Source organism: Caretta caretta, chromosome 5 (assembly GCF_965140235.1).
Source record: "Caretta caretta isolate rCarCar2 chromosome 5, rCarCar1.hap1, whole genome shotgun sequence".
NCBI lineage: Eukaryota > Metazoa > Chordata > Testudines > Cheloniidae > Caretta > Caretta caretta.
This window is the reverse complement of record NC_134210.1, coordinates 42,980,505-43,004,077: the sequence shown is the minus strand read 5'-3', so window position 1 is coordinate 43,004,077 and position 23,573 is coordinate 42,980,505. Positions and strand designations below refer to the sequence as shown.

Here is a 23,573-nt window from a genome sequence, read left to right as displayed (position 1 = left end):
AAAATGAGAAATGTGGTAACTCTAAGGGTATGTCTACACTACGAAATTAGGTCGATATTATAGAAGTCGATTTTTAGAAACTTGATTTTATACAGTTGATTAGCGGGGACATAATGCGCTTGTGTAAGTTGGCAGAGTGTGGCCTCACTACCGTGGCTAGCATTGACTTACTACGGTGCACTGTGGGTAGCTATCCCACAGTTCCCGCAGTCTTCACCACCCATTGGAATTCTGGGTTAAGCTCCCAACGCCTGATGGGGCAAAAACATTGTCGTGGGAGGTTTTGGGTACATGTCGTCAGTTGCGCCTCCCTCCGTGAAAGCAACAGCAGACAATCATTTCGCGCCTTTTTTCCGTGCAGACGCCATACTGCTTTCAGCAGACGGTGCAGTAGAACTGCTAACCATCGTCATCCACTGCTTCCACTGTGCTCTGCTGCTATTGTCTCAGTAGTGAATTTCTCCATGTTGTCTGTCATGGGCTCCCAGGTACATGTTCTTCCTTGGGAAATGTACACGGTGCTAACCATCGTCCATCCACTGCTTCCACTGCAACTCTGCTCTCATGAATCCACCTCACAGGTCCTCTCGTCGTTCTCTATAAATATCTATTCTCGTGGCATCCGTCATCAGCCACTGCTTCCCCTGCAACTCTGCTTTCCTGCAGAAGCGGTACCACGGCAAGCATGGAGCCCGCTCAGATCACCGCGGCAGTTATGAGCATTGTCAACACCTCGCGCATTATCCTGCAGTATGTGCAGAACCAGAACCTGCAAAAGCAGGTGAGGAGGCGATGGCAGCGTGGTGACGAGTGTGATGAGGACATGGACACAGACTTCTCTCAAAGTACAGGCCCTGGCAAATTGGACATCCTGGTGGCAATGGGGCAGGCTCATGCTGTGGAACACCGATTCTGGGCCTGAGAAACAAGCACAGACTGGTGGGACCGCATAGTGTTGCAGGTCTGGGATGATTCCCAGTGGCTGAGAAACTTTCGCATGCAAAAGGGCACTTTCATGGAACTTTGTGACTTGCTTTCCCCTGCCCTGAAAGCACAAGAATACCAACATGAGAGCAGCTCTCAGAGTTCATAAGCGAGTGGCGATAGCCCTCTAGAAGCTTGCAATGCCCGACAGCTACCGGTCAGTTGGGAATCAATTTGGTATGGGCAAATCTACTGTGGGGGCTGCTGTAATCCAAGTAGCTGACGCAATCACTGAGCTGCTGCTATCAAGGGTAGTGACTCTGGGAAATGTGCAGGTCATAGTGGATGGCTTTGCTGCAATGGGATTCCCTAACTGTGGTGGGGCAATAGATGGAATTCATATCCCTATCTTGGGACCGGACCACCTTGGCAGCCAGTACGTAAACCACAAGGGGTACTTCTCAATGGTGCTGCAAGCACTGGTGGATCACAAGGGACATTTCACCGACATCAATGTGGGATGGCCGGGAAGGGTATATGATGCTCGCATCTTCAGGAACTCTGGTCTGTTTGAACAGCTGCAGGAAGGGACTTACTTCCCAGACCAGAAAATAACCGTCGGGGATGTTGAAATGCCTATAGTTATCCTTAGGGACCCAGCCTACCCCTTAATGCCATGGCTCATAAAGCCGTACACAGGCAGCCTGGACAGTAGTAAGGAGCTGTTCAACTGTAGGCTGAGCGAGTGCAGAATGGTGGTAGAATGTGCATTTGGACATTTAAAAGCATGCTGGTGCAGTTTACTGACTCGGTTAGACCGCAGCGAAACCAATATTCCCATTGTTATTGCTGCTTGCTGTGTGCTCCACAAAATCTGTCAGAGTAAGGGGGAGACGTTTATGACGGGGTGGGAGGTTGAAGCAAATCGCCTGGCCACTGATTATGCGCAGCCAGACACCAGGGTGATTAGAAGAGCACGGCAGGTCAGAGAAGCTTTGAAAACCAGTTTCAAGACTGGCCAGGCTATGGTGTGACAGTTCTGTTTGTTTCTCCTTGATGAAAACCTGCCCCCCTTGGTTCACTGTACTTCCCTGTAAGCCAACCGCCCTCCCCCCTTCGATCATTGCTTGCAGAGGCAATAAAGTCATTGTTGTTTCAAAATCATGCATTCTTTATTAATTCATCACACAAATGGGATAACTGCCAAGGTAGCCCTGGAGGGATGGGGGAGGAGGGAAGCACCAGGTGGGGTGGTGGATGGGGGAGGAGGAAAGGACAAGGCCACACTGCACTTCAAAACTTATTGAATGCCAGCCTTCTGTTGCTTGGGCAGTCCTCTGGGGTGGAGTGGTTGGGTGACCAGAGGCCCCTCCCCCCCAGTGTTCTTGGGCATCTGGGTGAGGAGGCTATGGAACTTGGGGAGGAGGGCGGGCGGTTACACGGGCTGCAGCGGCGGTTTGTGCTCCTGCTGCCTTTCCTGCAGCTCCACCAGATGCTGGAGCATATCAGTTTGATCCCCCAGTAGCCTCAGCATTGCATCCTGCCTCCTCTCATCACGCTGCTGCCACCTTTCCTCTTGCTCCTGCAACCTCTCCTCTTGCTCATCCCTCCTGCCCTCACGTTCATTTTCTGCTTTCCTGGACTCTACCATTGTTTGCCTCCACGCATTCTGCTGAGCTCTTTCAGTGCAGGAGGACTGCATGAGCTCAGAGAATATTTCATTGTGAGTGTGTTTTTCTCGCCTTCTAATCTGCACTAGCCTCTGGGACGGAGATGATAGGGGGAGTGTTGAAACATTTGCAGCTGCGGGAGTTAAAAAGGGAGAGTAGTATTTAAAAAGACACATTTTAGAGAACAATGGGCAGACTCACGGTGAACCAAGCTGTTAACATTGTGCTTTTGGTACAATGTCACATTTTGCCTCTTATATTGAGGGCCTGCCAGTTTGGTGTGAGAGATCACACACACGGGGCTGGGCAACAGAATTCGGCTTGCAGGCAGCCATGGTAAGCCACAGTCTTTCAGTTTCTTCAACCTTCGTAACATGTGGGAATGGTTTCAAAGAGCAGTGCCCTCCTTTCCCATACCAAGCACCTGTTGGGTTGGCCATTTAAAAGGAGGGGCTGTGGTTTTCGGGTTAATGTGCAGCACAAACCCAACTAAACCGTCCCCTACACCCAATTCTCTGGAATGATCACTTCATCCTCTCCTCCCACCGTGTGACTAGTATCAGGGAAGATCCCTGCCAGCCAAATGCAAACCGCTCAGCGTGAACGGGCCCCCCCACACCCCGTGGCTAAATGCGGGGAAGATTTCTTTTCAGCCACAGGCAAACAGCCCAGCAGGAATGGCCACCTCTGAATGTCCCCTTAATAATGTCCCTGGTGTATTTCCGCTCCATCCCCAGACACATTAACAGACTTTTCCAGTAGCTGCACTGGCCGCGAATGCATCCCAAGTCTTCAGAGCAAATTAAACATTCAACACGCTTGCTTTTAAACCACATATTATATTTACAAAGCTACACTCACCAGAGGTGCCTTCTCCGGCTTATGGTCCGGGAGCCCTTGGGAGGGTATTGGCTCCAGGGTGATAAAACAGTTCCTGGCTGTCTAGGAGAACGGTTTGTCCGCTTCCCTGTTGTACGCTATCCTCCTCCTCCTCTTCCTTGTTCCCAAAATTCTCTTCCTGTTGCATGAGATTCCTCCCTTGCAGGTGTCCACGGACAGGGGTGGGGTAGTGGTAGGGGCACATGAATTGCATGCAGCTCATCGCAGAAGTGGCATGTCTGGGGCTCTGACCCCAAGCGGCCATTTGTCTCTCTGGTTTTTTGGTAGGCCTGCCTGAGCTCCTTAATTTTCATGCGGCACTGCTGTGGGTCCCTGTGATAGCCTCTGTCCATCATGCCCTTGGAGATTTTTTCAAATATTTTGGCATTTCATCTTTTGGAACAGAGTTCTGATAGCACGGATTTGTCTCCCCAAACAGCGATCAGATCCAGTCCCTCCCATTCAGTTCATGCTGGAGCTTTTGCGATTCTGGGACTGCATGGTCACCTCTGCTGATGAGCTCGCCACGCTGGCCAAACAGGAAATGAAATTCAAAAGTTCCCGGTGTTTTTCCTGTGTACCTGGCTAGTGCATCTGAGTTGAAAGCGCTGTCCAGAGCGGTCACAATGGAGCACTCTGAGATAGTTCCCGGAAGCCAATATTGTCGAATTGCGTCCACACTACCCCAAATTCGACCCAGCGATGTCGATTTCAGTGCTAATCCCCTCCTCCGGGAGGAGTACAGAAATTGATTTTAAGAGCCCTTTAAATTGACAAAAGTGGCTTCATCGGGTGGACGGGTGCAGGGTTAAATTGCTCTAACACTGCTTAATTTGACTTAAAGTCGTAGTGTAAACCAGGCTTAAGAGTTCATTAGTCATGTTAAATTATTTTGCATCACTTGGAAAATGTTGTCCCATTGTATCCAGAAATTGTCTTTCAGTGTCAGACTACCACAGCTGTTAATTATTTTATGGTTCAGTATTTTGGACAAAGATTTTTTCGTTCTAATTGCACACTAATCCACAAATTTGACACAGATTAATTACCACTGGTGATGGTGAGACAACTTCATTTCATAAGCCAAATTGACTATAACGTAAGAGGAAAGGACATGATGTTAAACTCTTTCTAGTAGTAGCCTGTCACCCTTTATATTAGTCTGCAATTACAACTTCTTCTGATGAATACATTATTCATCATCATCATCACTTTTCCTTTGCCATAAATCTTCATAATTGTAAGAACAATCGGATGAATTAATGTCAGAAGAAATTAAATAGTCAGTTGCAGTGCTCAGTTGTTGAGGATGAATAAAAATCTGAATTAAATACATGTGACTTCTAAACCCAGCAGCAACTGACTGGCTTTCAGTATGTAATGCTTCATCTATATTATGTACTGTTACTGTTGCACAAATTGAAAAATCATTTGTTTAGCCAAACAGAAACATTTTAAAATTTCAGGCAATTGTCACTTCAAGTATGAAATTACACTCTAAGTTTTCAAAATGTGGAGGAATTTCATTGTTAAATGAGTAATGTAATAACCACCTAAAATTATCTGTATTGTGATAACTGTGCATCAGTGCTTTAGCGGAACAATACATTACTCTCATCTAGGTGCACACAGCAAAAAAATGTAAATGCAACCTTCAAGTCTCTTTAGTGGACTGTGAACCCACACGGTGTCATTTGTAATCTCTCTGAGTGGGAAGACAGTAATGACAAACCCAATTTTCCCAGGGCTTCCTCTTAACTATTTAAATTTCTGCTAACTTACAAGAGCTTCTTCCTTATTAACTCAAACTACTGCTACCCAGTATGTAAAATACTACACACAATATAAAGGTAAGGATGTTAGTACATTCTGCCCTTAGGATTATGAATGTGGGTTTCCTGAAGCTAGTCACTAAACCTCCCCAACATTTCAAATACTGAACACCACAGTCTCTCCACTGAACAAAGTGTGATGTCTTGTCATTAGGACAACTCAACACCCTTTCTGTAGCAAATTAATTACAAAAAAACACTGGATGTAGAACATTAATTTTAGGTTAGTTTAAAACTATATGTACATAAAGAATTTATTTACTCATAATTTTCATCTTCTCTTAGTGTTTCCTTCTATCAGTACAAAGGGTTTATTGCTGGGAATAGTCTCACCCCCTATGCTGCAAAAGGCAGTTGGTTCTGATTTGTGGCAGCAGCTGTAACTCCGATGGAAATAAAGTTCTCCAGATGGCCTAGTCCAGGGTCTGGAGCAACAAGTGGCAACAAGCTATAAAACAGCCAATAAAACAAAACATACTTATCTGGGGGGGAAAAAAAGTATAAACTAGGGTTGTCAAGCAATTAAAAAATCAATTGTGATTAATCGCACCATTAAACAATAATAGAATACCATTTATTTAAATATTTTGGGATGTTTTCTACATTTTCAAATATATTGATTTCAAATAGAACACAGAATACAAGGGTATAGTGCTCACTTTATATTTATTTTTGATTAAGAACATAAGAACAGGCCATACTGAGTCAGATCAAAGGTCCAGCTAGCCCATCTTCCCAGCCCTTTCAGCCCGTAAGAACCACCATACTGGGTCAGACCAAAGGTCCAGCTATCCCAGCATTCAATGCCAGGTGCCCCAGAGGGAATGAACAGTACAGGAAATCATCAAATGATTAATCCCCTGTTGCTCATTCCCAGCTTCTGGCAAACAGAGGCTAGGGACACCATCCCTGCGCATCCCAGCTACTAGCTATTGATGGACCTATCCTCCATGAATTTATCTAGTTCTTTTCTGAACCCTGTTATAGTCTTGGCCTTCACAACATCCTCTGGTGAAGAGTTCCACAGGTTGACTGAGCGTTGTGTGAAAAAATACTTCCTTTTGTTTGTTTTAAATCTGGTACCTATTGATTTAATTGGGTGACCCCTAGTTCTTGTGTTATGAGAAGGAGTGAACACTTTATTTACTTTCTCCATACCAGTCATGATTTTAATGGACCTCAATCATATCCCTCCTTAGTTGTCTCTTTTCCAAGCTGAAAAGTCCCAGTCTTTAATCTCTCCTCATACGGAAGCTGTTCCATACCCCTAATCATTTTTGTTGCCCTTCTCTGTACCTTTTCTAATTCCAATATATCTTGTTTGAGATGGGGCGACCACATCTGCATGCAGTATTCAAGATGTGGGCGTACCATGGATTTATATAGAGGCAATATGATATTTTCTGTCTTATCTATCCCTTTCTTAATGATTCCCAACATGGATCGCTTTTTTGACTGCTGCTGCACATTGAGTGGATGTTTTCAGAGAACTATCTACAATGGCTCCAAGACCTCTTGAGTGGTAACAGCTAATTTAGACCCCATCATTTTATATGTATAGTTTGGATTATGTTTTCCAATGAGCATTACTTTGCACTTATCAGCATTGAATTTCATCTGCTATTTTGTTGCCCAGTCACCCAGTTTTGAGAGATCCTTTTGTAGCTCTTCGCAGTCTGCCTGGACTACTCCAGATTGTTATCTGCAAATTTTGCCACCTCACTGTTTACCCCTTTTTCTAGATAATTTATGAATATGTTGAATAGGACTGGTCCCAGTACAGACTCCTGGAGGACACCACTATTTACCTCTCTCCATTCTGAAACCTGACCATTTATTCCTACCCTTTAATCAGTTACCAATCCAGGAGAGGATCTTCCCTCTTATCCTATGACAACTTACTTTGCTTAAGAGCCTTTGGTGATGGTTCAATAAGGATAAGTGCAGGGTCCTGCACTTAGGACGGAAGAACCCAATGCACAGCTACAGACTAGGGACCGAATGGCTAGGCAGCAGTTCTGCAGAAAAGGACCTAGGGGTGACAGTAGACGAGAAGCTGGATATGAGTCAGCAGTGTGCCCTTGTTGCCAAGAAGGCCAATGGCATTTTGGGATGTATAAGTAGGGGCATAGCGAGCAGATCGAGGGACGTGATCGTTCCCCTCTATTCGACATTGGTGAGGCCTCATCTGGAGTACTGTGTCCAGTTTTGGGCCCCACACTACAAGAAGGATGTGGATAAATTGGAGAGGGTCCAGCGAAGGGCAACAAAAATGATTAGGGGTCTAGAACACATGACTTATGAGGAGAGGCTGAGGGAGCTGGGATTGTTTAGCCTGCAGAAGAGAAGAATGAGGGGGGATTTGATAGCTGCTTTCAACTACCTAAAAGGGGGTTCCAAAGAGGATGGCTCTAGACTGTTCTCAATGGTAGCAGATGACAGAACGAGGAGTAATGGTCTCAAGTTGCAGTGGGGGAGGTTTAGGTTGGATATTAGGACAAACTTTTTCACTAAGAGGGTGGTGAAACACTGGAATGCGTTACCTAGGGAGGTGGTAGAATCTCCTTCCTTAGAGGTTTTTAAGGTCAGGCTTGACAAAGCCCTGGCTGGGATGATTTAACTGGGAATTGGTCCTGCTTCAAGCAGGGGGTTGGACTAGATGACCTTCTGGGGTCCCTTCCAACCCTGATATTCTATGACTGTCTATGACTATGGACCTTGTCAAAGGCTTTCTGAAAATCTAAGTAGGCTATAACCACTGGATCCCCCATGTCCACATGCTTGTTGACCTCCTCAAAGAATTCAAGTAGCCCAGTCCTCCCAAATCAGACTGCTCCCCAAAACGTCCTCTCTCTGACTCTGCTGCCTGACCTCACCCACCTTCTGGGCTGTTGACGCTAGAGTAGTCACATTTGAGGCATCCCATACCTCAGTGACAGGGGCAAGTTGGTTATCCATATTCTTCTGAGATTCCTGGACACTCCTTAGCAATAAAACAAATCCAAGTGGAAACCAGACTCATTTACCTAACTGCATTTTAAAAGAATATTAAGTCTCAAATTGTTATTCAAAATACAGTGCTTTTCCCACTGGTTTCAATGGAGAGCAAGTTTACATCTGTCTTAATTTCCCTTAGTTTCAGTCTGTTAAAGGGAAATGGCAGCCTCAATGGAATAGCAATGGACACAGCCATAGTTATAGCCAGGTTGGAACAGTAATAGATATTTGTTAAAAAAAAAACCAAAAAACTATTAAGCGTCCTCACAAATTCTGAGCCAGTCCTGCAACAAGATCCACTAAAGTAGACCCTTAAGCATTCACACAGAGTCCCACTGGGCTAAAGTAAATCTGTACTAATACATTTTGATGAAAGACTGAGGTCTGTATTATGCAAATGATATAAAACTACAGAAAAATATGTTCTGGAGAACTTTCTAAACATTAAATAAGTCAGTTACACACAGCTTTAAAGAGCATTAGTTTATTATCTATTCTCCATGTGTTATCTCAGAAACAATCTATTTATATACAAAAATTTGGAATGTTGGATAAATGCTGATCAATAAAAACATTTCAGAACTGCTGAAAAGGAAATAATTCTAAAAAAAATGTAGTACAGCAAAATCAATCATAAAGGCTTGATTCTCTGGGTTGCTTATTGCTGTTTGTGTTCATAGAATGCTTTCAAGTATATACACACTTCTTAAACTTCAGTCCGAAAAAGGAAATCAGAAAAATATTTACATAATAAATACGTGGGAAATTTCATTGTCAGTTGAACTGATTCTTTAATGAATTGTTATGATGAGAAAGAATATTGAGTTGATGTCAACGTTGTTAATTCCACACTTATGCTGATGAATTTGATTTTCCTTTGTTTGAAAATATAGGCTAAATAATTTTGATATGGTTCTCCTCCTCCTATATTTTGAATGAACTAATTAAACAGACCTCTCCCTTCCCACTCTCCAAAAAATATATACTGAATTTTTTTAACCCCCTAACCATTTTCAATACATTTTAAAAAAAACCTCCAATATTTTCTTTGTAAAATCAATACCATCAATATTTTATTTCATGGTTAATTTGCTAATTTCTTGAGGACAGACTTTGGCCAAGTATTTCCACAAGAAGTACTAAACTCCTACAGTTATATCATAGCCAAACCAATGTTTTTGGTAACAGTGTTTTTCTGCAATACACAACCTTACAAATTAAGTTAATTGACACAACACAGTTTAAACCTTCTGTTAACATTAAAGAAAAATGTTACAGCATTTGCAACAGTAGAAACCCTCACTGAACTATTTAAACCTATTGTATAATATACACAAAGTTAAAATAAGTCCAAGATCAGTAAAGAATCAGTTCTGGTTTTTGGACTTTTCCCTCCTCAGAGTTACAGAGTTTATGTATCAGGTCAAGTTAAATTAGGATTTATCGGTATGTATTCCCTTTAAAAGGCAGAGTGTGATTAAAAATAGTATGATTTTAAAAGCAATGAAGACGTGATGTGATTATTTTGCATTGTCAATAAAAAAATATATTGAGAAATTAAAAAGTCTTAGAGGAAAAAAAGGAACGCGGAAGCCTGCCATTATATAGCTATATTTTTTGTTCTTTTCTGTAAAGATTAAAGCACACAGAAAATAAGTGAATTTTATCAAAATACAGCACACTTCTGCTAATATTAAAAAAATCAGTTCCTATGTAAATATTACTGAAAATCAACTAAAAAATTATAATATACAAAGAGTTGTTAAAGGGTTTCAGTTAAAATTATTAAACTAGACACAGTACAAGAAGCAACAGATTAACAGTTTTGAAAGAAGTGCAATAATATTGGAGTTCACGTATCTAAAAAGTACTGCCTGTTTATTTCAGCTAGCTATGTACAATTCCTTTATGTTCCAGCTCATTTTTCAAAAAACTAAAGTGGGCTGGTGTTCTTGCTAGCTTTATTAAAAACATTTTATTATACATGGGTTGAAAAGTCAATTTCTACCAGTTTAAAACTATCAACTCATATTTATTAATTAAAAATGAATTGCAACAAATGAATATTGCTCCAATGACAGGCTAATAATTAGCCCTGATTAAAAACAGTTATTGGTCTTCTATGGCACTTTTCCCTGGTCCATAATAACCATGTTTTAATTACCACTGCAGATTATGCAATCTCTACTCAATTACATAGGAAATAAAGAGAAAACAAAGTTAATGTTTCAGGCAAACAAAAGTATAATCAAATATTTTACACAGTAATAAGGAACAAAGGCAGCCTGTGGTAAATCACTATTACATTAATATAGTTAGAAACCCTTTAATGACTCTGAAGTGTCTAGTTCACATTTAATGTTACCTGTAGGAACAGCCCTTTAAGAAATACCGTTACAAACTGGTGGGTTCCAAGTACCCCGTCCTTTTGCTCTACAGTTACCCACAGCAATTATCCATCACTGTTCAACAGTTTCACAAACTTGCTTTGGTTACCTAGCTCCATGCGTAGTATCCTTTTAGTTTAAGAAGGCAATGCAAGGCCAAACAAAAAATCAAGATGACTTTCCTCATCCTTCGTTCCTAACCCATTTACTGTGTGTGTGTTTTACAGGCAACACAATCTTAAAAACTGGCCATTTTGGGTTTTTTTTTTTTTTTTAAATCTATAAATAAGTTTAAAATTGAGTACTTATTACAAAGAAGATAGAAGTATCACCATTTACACAAAATCGGGGATTTCCATGGCAGGGAAAAACCTCTGGGCACAGTACAGTTGAAAAAAATTGTGTATGCAAATAAAAAAATAGAACTTGAATCACACATAGCAAATGGATAGTCGATGATGATGATTGATGATGATGATGATGATGAGAAAAACAAATCCTGAAGAGCTCACAATAATGTAATTATAGTCTTCCTAAAAAGACATTATGCTTTTGTTGCATTATTCTTTTGGTAGACGTACACTCCCAGACTAACCAAATGTTTCCTTCTTTCTTGATTCCAGATACTGATAGCAAATAGTTCTTCACTAGGCCTTTAAATTAACCCAACCAGCACCAACTTCCATCTACCCATTCATCTATACAACATGCACATAGCAAAGCCAACATTTCAAACCTCTTGCCCACATCTAGAGAAGTGGTTTCAGCATAACACATTAATACCCAGTGAATAAAAATAAAGGCAACAAACAGCTACAGGACAGACAGCCCTGCCATCTGTCCACTGGCTACAACTGAGGCTTCTCACAGCCTTGCACAAAGTTTAGTAATGTGTAAGAATTATCCAAAAATAAACCTACCCTCTGTACAAAAACAACACCGGTCTGTTCTTGGAGGAGTGATCCTTGATTGCTATAATGCTTAAAAACATAACCAGGATTATTCACCATATGCATTTCAAAAATGGTTTCCTGTATGTTCTATACAGTGGTTCTTTCCCCATAACCACAAGTTCAATATTTCATTACTGTACAAATTTTGATCATAATTTTTTCAAGTTCCTTTCATATATAAAAATAATCAAAATATTCAGTTTCCCACAAGTCCTTCGATGAATCTTGCTGGCTCCCCCCCCCACACAGTATTTATGAAGAAACCTCTCGCACAATAATGAGTTCCACTGTGTTCTGAAAAGTCTTCAGCAAGGACACCGCTTGTCCATGATCAATATTGATGAAGCTGTATCCATTAGCCTAAGAAGGAAATTATATTTTATTAATAATGTCCCCAGGACATGTTATTTGTAACTTGCGTTTTAACTAACAGCAAGTTGTCTTTAATTTTAGCAATAAAACTCAATAGGTTTTCACATTATTAGATTGTTCATGTTGTGGCAGAAACATTCTGTACTGTAAGATAGGGAAGTGAAGTCATCTGCATGTTTAACTGTTTGTGGAAGAATTCTGCTTCAAAGATTGGCGATAGGGACACATTTGCAGCTACCCAAAATAGAGGAACCAGAACTGAAAAAGCATATAAATCCTATCTCTCTTTGACTTAGTATGACTGCACTAGACAAAACTAATAAATTGAACACAGGTGCCCTCTACCACAAAGAAAAAATGAGTATAATACAGTAACTCCTTACTTAACATCATCCCGGTTACCACTGTTTCATTGTTACGTCGCTGACCTATTAGAGAACATACTCATTTAAAGTTGTGCAATGTTTGCTTATAATATAGTTTGGCTGTGGGGGCTTGGAACCAGGGTGGGTCAGCGGCCCCCTTATCAGCTCTCCTCCACCCGACCCCAGCGCCTCCCGCCTGCCAATGGCCCTGCAGGTCAGCAGCTCCCTCCTCCTCCCCCCCGAGAGTCTCCTGAACACCCCAAAACAGCTGATTGCTGCGGGTGGGAGGCATGGGGAAGGAAGGGGGAGGCTGTGCGCCACATCCTCTCTCCTACCCCTCCTAGAGCCTCCTGAATGGCGCAAAAAAGCTGTTTCGTGGCCTTCACGAGGCTGGGGGGAGAAGCGAGGACACGTGCTCAGGAGGGGAGGGGAGGGGAGCTTCAGGGGAAAGAGTGGAGTTGGGGCAGGCCTGGGCAGAGCTAGGGGTTGAGCACCCCCCAGCACTTTGGAAAAAACAGAAGGAGGAGCAGCTGGACGATCCACCCTCTTTCACCCTCTGACTCCATCACTTCAACCAAGCTTCACAATCATCATTGCTGTGTACAGGATTAAATAATTGTTTAAAACTTATACTGTATATGTATATCATGTCTCTTGTCTAGCAAAAAAAATTTCCCTGGAACCAAACCTAACCCTCCCTCCCCCCATTTACATTAATTCTTATGGGGAAATTGGATTTGGAAGAACATAACTACAACATTAAGTGAGGAGTTACTGAGTATAATGAATATTGAGCACCACAGGTTTGGAATCTAGAAATGTGGTATATGGTGGGTTAAGTTTATTAAAGGCTGACTTTTATTTTTAAAGGAGGAGAGGGAGGATTTTACACCCACGATGCAACTCTGATGCTTAAGATACTAATTATTTTTCAACAGGAGTCAGCCCGTATACATTTTTCAGGCAAGCAAATTAGGTCCTCTCTCAACCCTCAGAGCATTGAGTCTTCTGCAAGACTTCAGGAGCCACCCACTGCTTTAGAATCTGTCCTTCATTTCCAGCAACTACATTTTTTTCTGAGGGCATCCACCTCTGTTATTCCGTGGGCTCTGCCCTCTCAACAAATCCCGTAGCTGGCTCCTTGTTCAATTCTAGGGGGACTCTTGATCCTCATCAGTATAGCAGGAGCAGTGTTCACTAAATGAGAGATCACCTCTTAGCGGTGATATCAGAATCGTGCACGCAAGCAACTCTGTAAGGATCTACCACGTTATCTGCAAATCTATTACCTGCACCTCCATTTTCTTCTACCATGTAATTCATGATGAGTACAGTAAAAGCTGTGTTATCCGGCACTTTACCAAACAGAAAGCTCTAGAAACCAGTATTTCTGATATCCATTGAAAGTCCAATTGGCGCGGAGCCAGCAGGCTCCCTATCTGGCTCCGCACAGCTCCCTGGAAGCAGCAACCTATTCCTGCTTCTCCTAGGTGGAGGAACAGCCACAGGGTCTCTGTGCGCTGCCCCACGTGCTGGCTCCGCAGCTTCCATTGGCCGGGAACCGCCCAAGGTGAGCGCCAACCCCCTGCCCCAAGCCCCCTCCTGCACTCAAACTCCCTCCCTCGATTGGTAAGCATAACTCTTAATTAACTGGAATTTTTGACTAACTGGCACCCCGCATTTCTCGAACATGCCAGATTACAAAGCTTTTACTGTAATCAAGTAGTGAATTGTTTAATTAAAGAGAGACTTCATCATGACATCACCAAAAAAGAACACCATAAAGACAAGTAGTATTTAGACACATCACCCTGGACAGCTTCAGAAAGCATTGCTGCTATGTTACTAGCATAACAAAGCCATTAAAGTGAAGATTTAAAACCAATTTTTGACTGATTCTCTGTCAGTCATACCTAGAATTTAGCTTAATCTTTGATAAAAGTTAATAGTCCAAACGGATCTGTAGGTTTCAGCTGAACAAGGCTTGCTACTTTTTACTACCACAGCCAAATAAGGAGAATTGCGCAGCATTCCAATTGCGGGAACTGAGGTAGAGTAGGAGAGTGGACAAGAGTTAGAAAATTAAATGAGAGTCATGTAAATAAGATGCATGGCACCTATATTGTGTTTTAAATGTTATTCCAAATCCCACCCCTGCAATAACTCCTTAGGTGAGTGTGGTCTGCAGCAGGACTTCCATTTTGAAGAGCAGAAGCTGGGTAACTACTCATAAGTCAAGAACTGGACAATAGTGGCTCTCAATCTTTCCAGACTACTGTACTCCTTTCAAACGTCTGATTTGTCTTGTGCACTCCCAAGTTTTACCTCACTTAAAAACAATATCAAATATAAAAGTGTCACAGCACAGTTACTGAAAAATTGCTTACTTTTTCATTTTTACCATATAATTATAAAATAAATTGGAATATAAACATTGTACTTACATTTCAGTGTATAGTATATAGAGCAGTATAAACAAATCATTGTGTGTGAAATTTTAGTTTGTTCCGACTTTGCTAGTGCTTTTATGTAGCCTGTTGTAAAACTAGGCAAATATCTAAATGAGTTGATATACCCCCGGAAGACCGCTGAGTAGCCCGAGGGGTACACATACTCCTGGTTGAAAGCCACTGCTGTACCGGACCCATTCCAGATATTAACCTTCCTACTGATATCCAAAGTGCATACAAACCTATACAGCCACCAGTCAGGCCTAAATTTTACATTATGACATACATTTAATGCATGTTTTCCTGAGAAAGTAATAACCTTCTGAGGCCATCCTTTGTATCCAGACCAGGGCTAAAGACATCCAAACACAGAGATGCTTTTGTGCTTTAGAAACACAGAAGTTGTAAAGTGTACAAAGGTGCGATCAGCAAAATGTGTACAACCATGGATTCTCTCTTTAGCAGCTTCAGGGAAACTTCACTAAGACATACAAATACAAAAGTTGTGTAACTGGCACTGTGGCAGCATAGGACAGGTTTTCCATTCTGCCACTGCCAGATCCTGCTTTACAATTTGCATGAGAAAAATAGAATCATCACAAATAGCAAAACCTGTCAGAGCAAATATGGCCTAGGAGTTCTGAAAGATGAAAGAACCTGTAATTACTGCCTCAGCACATTCACCAGACATTTTCTCTTTGCTCTTTTTCAGAAAATGAATTCCTTCATAAAAACCAACCCACCATGTAGACGGACAACAAAGGGAAAATTTAACTACTGAAATATCATTCAAATATCAGGAATAACAATCTATTCCAACAGAAGGCTACCCTCTGCACATATTCGATTTTACAAAATACAGTTCAATTCAAATATCTCCCATGTGTCTTAATCAACGGTTATGTATGTTTGCAAACAAACACACACACCTCCAAAACCTAACTGTATAAACTACTATAAAGATATATCTGCTCTTATAATGGAACAGCACTTGCACCCTTTAAGATCCAGAGCCAGTCCCGTTTCCCAGCAATGATGGGAGGAACCAATTTGCACAGAACTATTGAAGCCTCACTCAAATGCAGGCAATCATTTAGCTGGAGCTGCTCAATCTCAAGTCCAAGTTTGTATTCTCGGTGGCTTTATCATATGTTAGGTAACTTACATTGTCTATCAAAATGCTTTTACTTTTGTAAGTTGTTTGTTTTTAGGCTGCACTGTAATTGAGATACTAATATATCTGAAAAATACTCAAATAAAACAGAGTATAACTGGTTTTCCAAGACTTCTTTTGGAAGAGATATTGATAAAACTATGTAAAGAATATAAGTACTAAACTTGAATGTACTCTGCCACTAGTAGCCATAAATAAGAAAGGCACTGACTGACAGAACAAACATACAAACAAGGACTATGTACATTAAGCAGAACAATTACAATTACAGTACCTGAATTATTTTATCTCCAGGCTGCAACAGTTTAGATGCTGGTCCTTCAGGCTGCACTCTGGTTACAAATATACCCTGTAGAAAGAAATTGGGGGGGGGGGGGGGGGGGGGGAAGAATTCTGACTGATTTTATTTCATAGATATTGGAGCAACTTGAAGCCATTGTAACTTAAGATATTCTTTGATTTTCCCCATTAAACAAAAGAGAATGTGAAAGAGTGAAAAATAATAGGTTCATTGGCTTTTATGATTAAAAATTTCTCAGAGATTAAAGACAGAAGAATTGCATTAATTGGAACACTGAAGGGAAAATATTTCTCCATCTGAATTTTAAATTAACCCCTTTGTGTAAATTGCCAGATGTATATTATGTATAAAATGTAGTATCGACACTGGATGTAAGTGCTCTTGGCTAAATCCTTTTTCCTTTAAGAGACAATGTAATTTTAAACTCCATAATTCACTGTTATCTTGTTTGTAATGCTTGACATTTCTAAAATCTTACCATTCACCCAATCTAGATTGTCCCCACCACTAACTTTCATGGACTGTAATTTTGGTCAAATTGTTTTCATCCCTTTCTATCTCAATTTTCATAGCCTCCCTCTATGTCTTGTCTGATTTTAAATCTCTGTCTGATAATAAATCTTTGTCTGATAATAAATCTCTTAGTGTTTTGAAGATGAAAAGTACTATATAAATACTGACTATTGTTTTGCTCTAAATACAGTTGTTCTAATTCCAATTAAAAACCTCACAAGTGTGTATGAGATACTGTTTAGTGCACCAAAGAGGTGATATGTGCCAGGTCATTTATTATGCTTTAAAGTGAAGCACGTAAAATAAACCTATTTTAAACATCTTTTGCCTTTAAAACAACTCTTAAAACAGGTACATATATATGAAATACTCACATCGTCATCAGGTCTGAATGGATTTCCTCTACCGCCAACTCCTCCTGATATACTAAATCCTAGCTCTGGATCTTTTTCAATTCTCACTCGAATCTAACAAAGTAAAAGGAACTGCCCTGAAAGCTCAGATCCACAGAAATGGACATACTATAAAATGCTGTATCATACTGTCTAAATACTATAGTTGGAATTATGACCAAACAAGACTTACATTGACAAATGGTGTAGGAAAGAGCACCATCTCAATGTTTTTCCTCTTACCATTTTTAATATTAATACAAGGAAGTTTTGAATATGGTAACAGACATACAATATACCCGCAAAATATCAACAATCAAAAAACAAAAGTAAACTTTACTCTCGGAACGCTGATTAATATTCATACAGATGCTTTGATTTAATTAGTACTAAACAGCCTTCAAATTAACAAAGACAAAAATATTGAAGAGCCTACTCTACAGTTCAAAAGAAATAATCATATCTCAAATATAATTTCTGGTAACAGTGTGTTAAAACATAATACACAGCAACAACAGCCAAGTTTTATGGTGTATTAGTTTAGTTAGATTATAGCACACCTCCTAAGGCTATAAATCCAGAAATATAGAGATATAACCCAAATGATTTAACACACTAATCTGCACACCTGGCAAATAGGGGAGTAAGCTTATGTAAATGAGATAATGCCTCTTTTCCTGGCTCACGCCAGCTGAACTCCCCCATTCTGGCTCTCTGAGTTTCCCACACCTAATCCTATCTCTCCTTTCTCTCGCTGGCTCCCCTCATTCCTACATGATCCTATTTTTCGGTCCCCACAACTTACACTAGGCACAGCATCTGTGGACAAAGCTTGGTCCCCAATCCACTATGGTCATAAAAATATGACTAGAAAAATAGCTGCCTATGTACCACCACTCTATCCAAAACACTGCCTTGTGCTCTTGCCATATCTTAATGGTGTGGACAGATTGGGCCTATGCTCTAGGTAGGGGCTCTATGGGTCAAGTCTCAGAGAACTCCTAGGAATCTCTGTGAGTTAGTGTCCTAGAGCAGCCCTCCAAGACACTACCTACAGCAAAATACTATACAGCACCTCCTCCACACAACTTTCTCCCAATAACAGCAGAAGATAGGAGCAGGTGATTGGAAAGAGGCTCCAGAAATCAGGAGCTTTCCAGCCTATCAGGGAAACTTAGCTCTGAACTATCATCTAGCAACTGATTTTCCTAGGGTATAGCTAGAGTAAGGAGCTGCCTACTGAGGTAGAATAATGCCTAGAGTTTCACCTAGTTTCTCTTCTATTATATACTGCAATGATCAGGGCAGACAGCACTTCCCCTAATATGCGGTGCTGTATCTTAATTTTAGTGTTGAATTGTTTCGTTTTGATGTTATGTTGTCATCTTTGTTCAAGGGGGAAGAGGAGGGACTAGGAGGAAGTTAAGTCCTGCCTGTGTGTGCTGGAGTTGTTACTTGCAGTTGTTACTTCCTTTGATTTCTAGAAATGAGAATTACAACTATTGGCAGTCCCGCAATTTTTTTCCTGGATGCTTTTTCCAGTTGCATAGCCATACCTTCTCTTCTTCAGGGACAGGCATAATTTTTTTATTTCTGGTATCTTGTGCCTGTCATGCTTGCTTCCAACTCATTTTCCTCCATCTTTTGGAATGCTGCCTTCAGGTCACTAATAAAAGACTCTCCTGCATCACCTACCTGTGCAGAGGGCCTTGCAGGTTCTTGCTGCCTGAACGTCACTTCACAAGGAAGCAAGTGTTTACGGAGTTCAAAAATAATCTCATAGGGAGAGTAATGGATAGCTGGCTGGTGTTATATGCAAAGATGACAAAAGGTACTGTTGGGGACATTCTGCACCAAAATATTAAAAATTCTGTGCCAAAAAAAATACAAATTCTTCAAAATTTAATTTGTCAAAATAACACCAGTTTCATTGTTTTGGTAATTTAGTTCAAAATACCTGTCAGCAAGTATGTCTGTAACAATACAGACAACAAAAAAGATTCAGGAAATGGTTTTTTGACAGATTCCTTACTAGGAATATTAATACAGAACCTTGTGTTATAATTCAGAACCGTATTTCCCACATTGCTCAGAAGCGATGCAAAGGCTTGGGGGAGTCAGGGACAACAGAGGAGCTGAGGGAGAGGCAAGTAATTGCTGGGACAGTCCTGGAGCGAACCTGGATGGGTTGCTGGGTGTGGATGGCAAAAGTATGCATCAGGTTGGGGGTTTTTTTGGTTTTTTTGTTTGCTTGTTTTTTTTTGGAGCGGGGACAGGGGGAGGAATTGGTCAGCAAACCAATCAGACACATCTGTCCCTGTCCCCATGTGTTCCTGCACCCATTCTTCCCCATCCTCATGTGGCGCTACACCCTCACTCAATGTCACCCCAACAGTTCCTGTGTCCCCACCCCAGTCTGTCCCCCACTAGTAGTCCTTCTGTACCCCAGTCTGGGTTACTGCCCCCCAGCTGCCCGGTGTGCTCTGCTCTGTCCGTCCCCCTCATATTCTGTGCCTCCTCACCTGGCGCTGTGGGCAGGGCACTGTGAGAAAGGCAGCCTCTGCCCCCCTCCCTCTCTGCAGTTGGCTGCTCTGGCCTGTGAGCCAGCTGCCCTCTCTTTGGCACCACATCAGCCCCTGGTGGGCGAAAGGTATAACTGCACTGTGATCCCTCTCGTGGTTTCCCTTCGCTTCCCTGTCAGAATAAATAAGTGTGTTTGTGTGTGTGTAAATCTACACAGGACATTAATTCTGCACTTGCACAGAATTTCCCCAGGAGTAAAAAGGTGTCTTGTATCTTAGTCTTGTTGTTCTTCACTGACTGAGTCTAAGCATGGAACCAAGGGTGCGGTTTTTTCGCTCCACTCTATTATCATAGAATCATAGAATATCAGGGTTGGAAGGGACCTCAGGAGGTCATCTAGTCCAACCCCCTGCTCAAAGCAGGACCAATCCCCAACAGTCCAGCCCCCTGCTCAAAGCAGGACCAATCTCCAGTTTTTGCCCCGGATCCCAAATGGCCCCCTCAAGGATTGAACTCACAACCCTGGGTTTAGCAGGCCAATGCTCAAACCACTGAGCTATCCTCCCCCCCACAATTACTCGTAGGGTGGGCAATACTGGTCCTCGCCTTGGTTACCTGGAGTTGTCAGCAGAACTTATGTAATAACCGTGACTCAAATTCTTTTCCAGATCACTGGAGATGTAGCTTGGTGGGCCAAACTGCAACACTACATATTTCATCCATGCAGCCTTAACTGTATCAATCCTTTTATCCTTCAGTGGATGTGCCATCACATACTTTGAGATGGTGTCATACACTAGCAGCAAATATCTACTTGCAGCTGGTGTTTCTGGTAATAGGCCTTTCAAGTAATTCTGTATGAACTCTCAGGGTTTATTAAATTGAGGCCCTTTCCCCTAAAGGAGTTTTGCCTCCCCTTGCTTGTGCTTTCCTTTCTTGACAGATAAGATAAGAAAGTACTCACTTTTTAACTTCTGCAGCCATGCCCAGCCAAAAACCCTGTCATATACCTTGCTCAGTGTCTTTTCATATCACAGGTGTCTGCTGCTTCACCATCATGAAGACAGTACTGTTTTCTGTAAGCTTGCTGACCATACAATCCTGTTATCCTTATACCAGCAAGTTGGTAGCCAGATCAATAGATAATCATTCCTGAACTGTGTTTAACCTCCCCAATATGGGTATCTTTGAGATGTGTGTTGGTGCATCAAAAGTAATTCAGGGGCCTTAGACTGTTCTTGCCAGATGTCCTCACTAGAATCTATTCTCACTGCCCTCACCTAGCTGAGTGCATCCACAACCACATTTGGCTTTCAAAGGTTTATGGTAAACCATGAATATATATTTGGACAGCTTATGATTCCACCTCCACAAGTGTCCTTCTGGGTTGTGCTTCGTAAGAAACCACTCCACAGCACTGTACTGCAGGAATTCCATACTTAGTAAATATGGATAATAGGCCTTGAAGGCCTCCACAATAGCCTGACACTTCAGTTCCGTAGCCAAAATACTTGGTTTTCCTCTCATTTAATTTGCAACGTCCAAAAGTCTCAATTTGTTCAAGTGCAAATCTGACAGCAATCTTTGAGGCATCACAGGTTCGTGAGTGAGTATTATAATACAACTGCAGTTGTGATCACTAAAGGAAACTGAATTAACAGCCCTTGTTTCAAAAGAAGGGGGCTGGTGGAAAGATGCCCTCCAAGATTGGTCCAGTCGCTGGCTGTGGAACTTTCTACCTTACTTTGGTCTGTCAAAACCCAAATTTTATTAGTTTTCTGGACTTGCTGCAGAAGTCACCTTTTTTCTACCACAGGCTTTTTGCACTATTAAATGTGTTGGTTATTTTAACATCTGGGTGAGTATTACTAGTCAGATGATCTTGAAATCGACCATAGGTATTTTGAGTTTTTAATTACTATTTTGTATATTTTAATTATCATATAAGCATGAAGGGCCATGGATAATCAGTTAGCTGAAGGGAGATGTAATTCAAGTTTCAGCAGAAATACTTTAACTAAAATCCTCTCTAACTTCTGATAAAAGTAACAGGTTTATTTCTCTGTATAACATCCACATCACAAGAAAGGGAACAAAACAGATTAAAATCAAACTGAAGGTATGATTTCATGCAACCACTTTTCTTTTAAGAGTGGGATGACAGAACTCCAGTGAGCTACAGCTCTTTCTTGCTGGAATTAAATTCCTAAAGCATTTCTGTCATCACCCAATTAGTAGTAATAGTAATAGCAAATAAAATAATACCACCTTGCACTTATGGCTACCAATAAGTGCAAATCATATATTCAAACACTTATTAAAAACCTTACCTCTTGACTTAAATTAATATAATTTTTATCCTTACCTCTTGCTTTGCCATCTCATGGCCTTGTTTGGGAGGACACTGGGGCTGGGTATAGGGAGGCTGATGTGCAACTTTCAGCATCAGATAATCAATTAATTGCTCTCTAGAGGGATGTCTTGCCACAGATGCTTGGGGAGGTGGATGATGGCCTTGACTATAGTTTGTCTGAGGCCTGGGAGGCTGGCACATCTGCCCATTTGTCATAGGTATCTGAATAAAACATGAATCGTCTTTAAATCATAACATTTTATAACAATCCTAAACTTTTATTCAATTATTTCAACATTTCTCATGCTTGATGGTCATTGCATTTTTATGAGCATTACTAAATCTCAGTTTTAAACTTATGAAGACAAGCATGAAAAGCTAAGCTAACTTTGAACTCTTATCGGCTAGAACAGAGTAGGCAGCTGCCTGTTCCTTTTTAAACACTTGTTTCACTGTAATTCATCTCAACCAGTGTTTTTTGGTGATACTTCTAATGTATCACATTTGGTTTACATTGTTAAATTATACAGTATTTTATTTTTATTCATATAATTTGTCTATCAATTCTAGTTCTGAACTATTCATAGACAAGTGTAATAATATTACAGAGGTGTGAATGCTATGTCAAAATGTCTGTTTAGTAAACTCTAATTATGCTACTATTGGGTGTGTTTTCCCCTACCATTTAACATGGAAAACGCCTTCCACTAAAGACCTTACAACTAAAGATCTTATAGAATCTTAATTTTAAAACTACGGTGAGAATCTTTCCAGTATATGTTGCTCTCTGGTTTGACTTTATCTGTTGATTTGATTTGGCAGACACTATGGTGGTTAGTGCCACAGGAATATCTATAAGTATTTAATTAATTAACTAAAGTTGCGGCTCTGCACAACAAAACTTTTTACTGAAGGCCTCTTAAGTGATTAATTTGTACTGGAGCACAATATCCATGGACAAGAACACCTCCTCGCCCCCCCCCCCCCCCCAAACACCTACTAAATTTACTCCGTACCCTAATACCCTGATATCTCCTGTCACTCATTCTGTAAACCCCCATTCCAAAACTACCATCATCTTCCATTTATTTGTCTACTGATCACCACTGCTATGCTGAATTAATCTGCCAAAATATACCATACTAGTATGTCCAAATACTAATAAAGTTTTACTCTCTCTAAATCATAAATAACTGAAATAAGTAGGTAAGAAAATTCCAGCTTCTATTCATGCTGTGTCAATTGTCTTCTGTATCTCAGACCCTGTTCTGAGTAAGCGAGGTTCCACCTTGTAAAGCAGGGGTGGTAAACTTTTTGGCCTGAGGGCCACATCGGGTTTCCAAAATTGTATGGAGGGCCGGTTAGGGGAGGCTGTGTCTCCCCAAACAGCCAGGTGTGGCCCGGCCCCCGCCTCCTATCCAACGCCCCCCCCCACCATCACCTGCTTCTCGCCCCTGACAGCTCCCCCGGGACTCCTGCCCCATCCAA

At 41.3% G+C, this 23,573-nt stretch overlaps 1 protein-coding gene and 1 long non-coding RNA gene across 12 annotated transcripts in view; one reads left to right on the top strand and one right to left on the bottom strand.

The window, feature by feature from the left end:
• Positions 1-16,106, top strand: part of LOC125637456 (uncharacterized) — a 53,296-nt gene extending 37,190 nt beyond the window's left edge. The window contains exon 4 of the long non-coding RNA XR_007356944.2: positions 15,542-16,106. This is a non-coding gene — a long non-coding RNA (uncharacterized LOC125637456). The remainder of the gene's footprint in view (positions 1-15,541) is intronic.
• ERBIN (erbb2 interacting protein) overlaps positions 8,771-23,573 on the bottom strand; it is a 225,299-nt gene continuing 210,496 nt past the window's right edge. For all 11 annotated transcript variants that reach the window (XM_048851872.2, XM_048851875.2, XM_048851877.2 and 8 more), the window contains 4 exons: positions 22,098-22,307; positions 17,192-17,284; positions 16,278-16,352; positions 8,771-12,002 (listed from right to left, as the gene is read on the bottom strand). In XM_048851872.2, the coding sequence (XP_048707829.2) occupies positions 11,895-12,002; positions 16,278-16,352; positions 17,192-17,284; positions 22,098-22,307 (486 nt within the window). In that variant the 3' untranslated portion in view covers positions 8,771-11,894. The remainder of the gene's footprint in view (positions 12,003-16,277; positions 16,353-17,191; positions 17,285-22,097; positions 22,308-23,573) is intronic.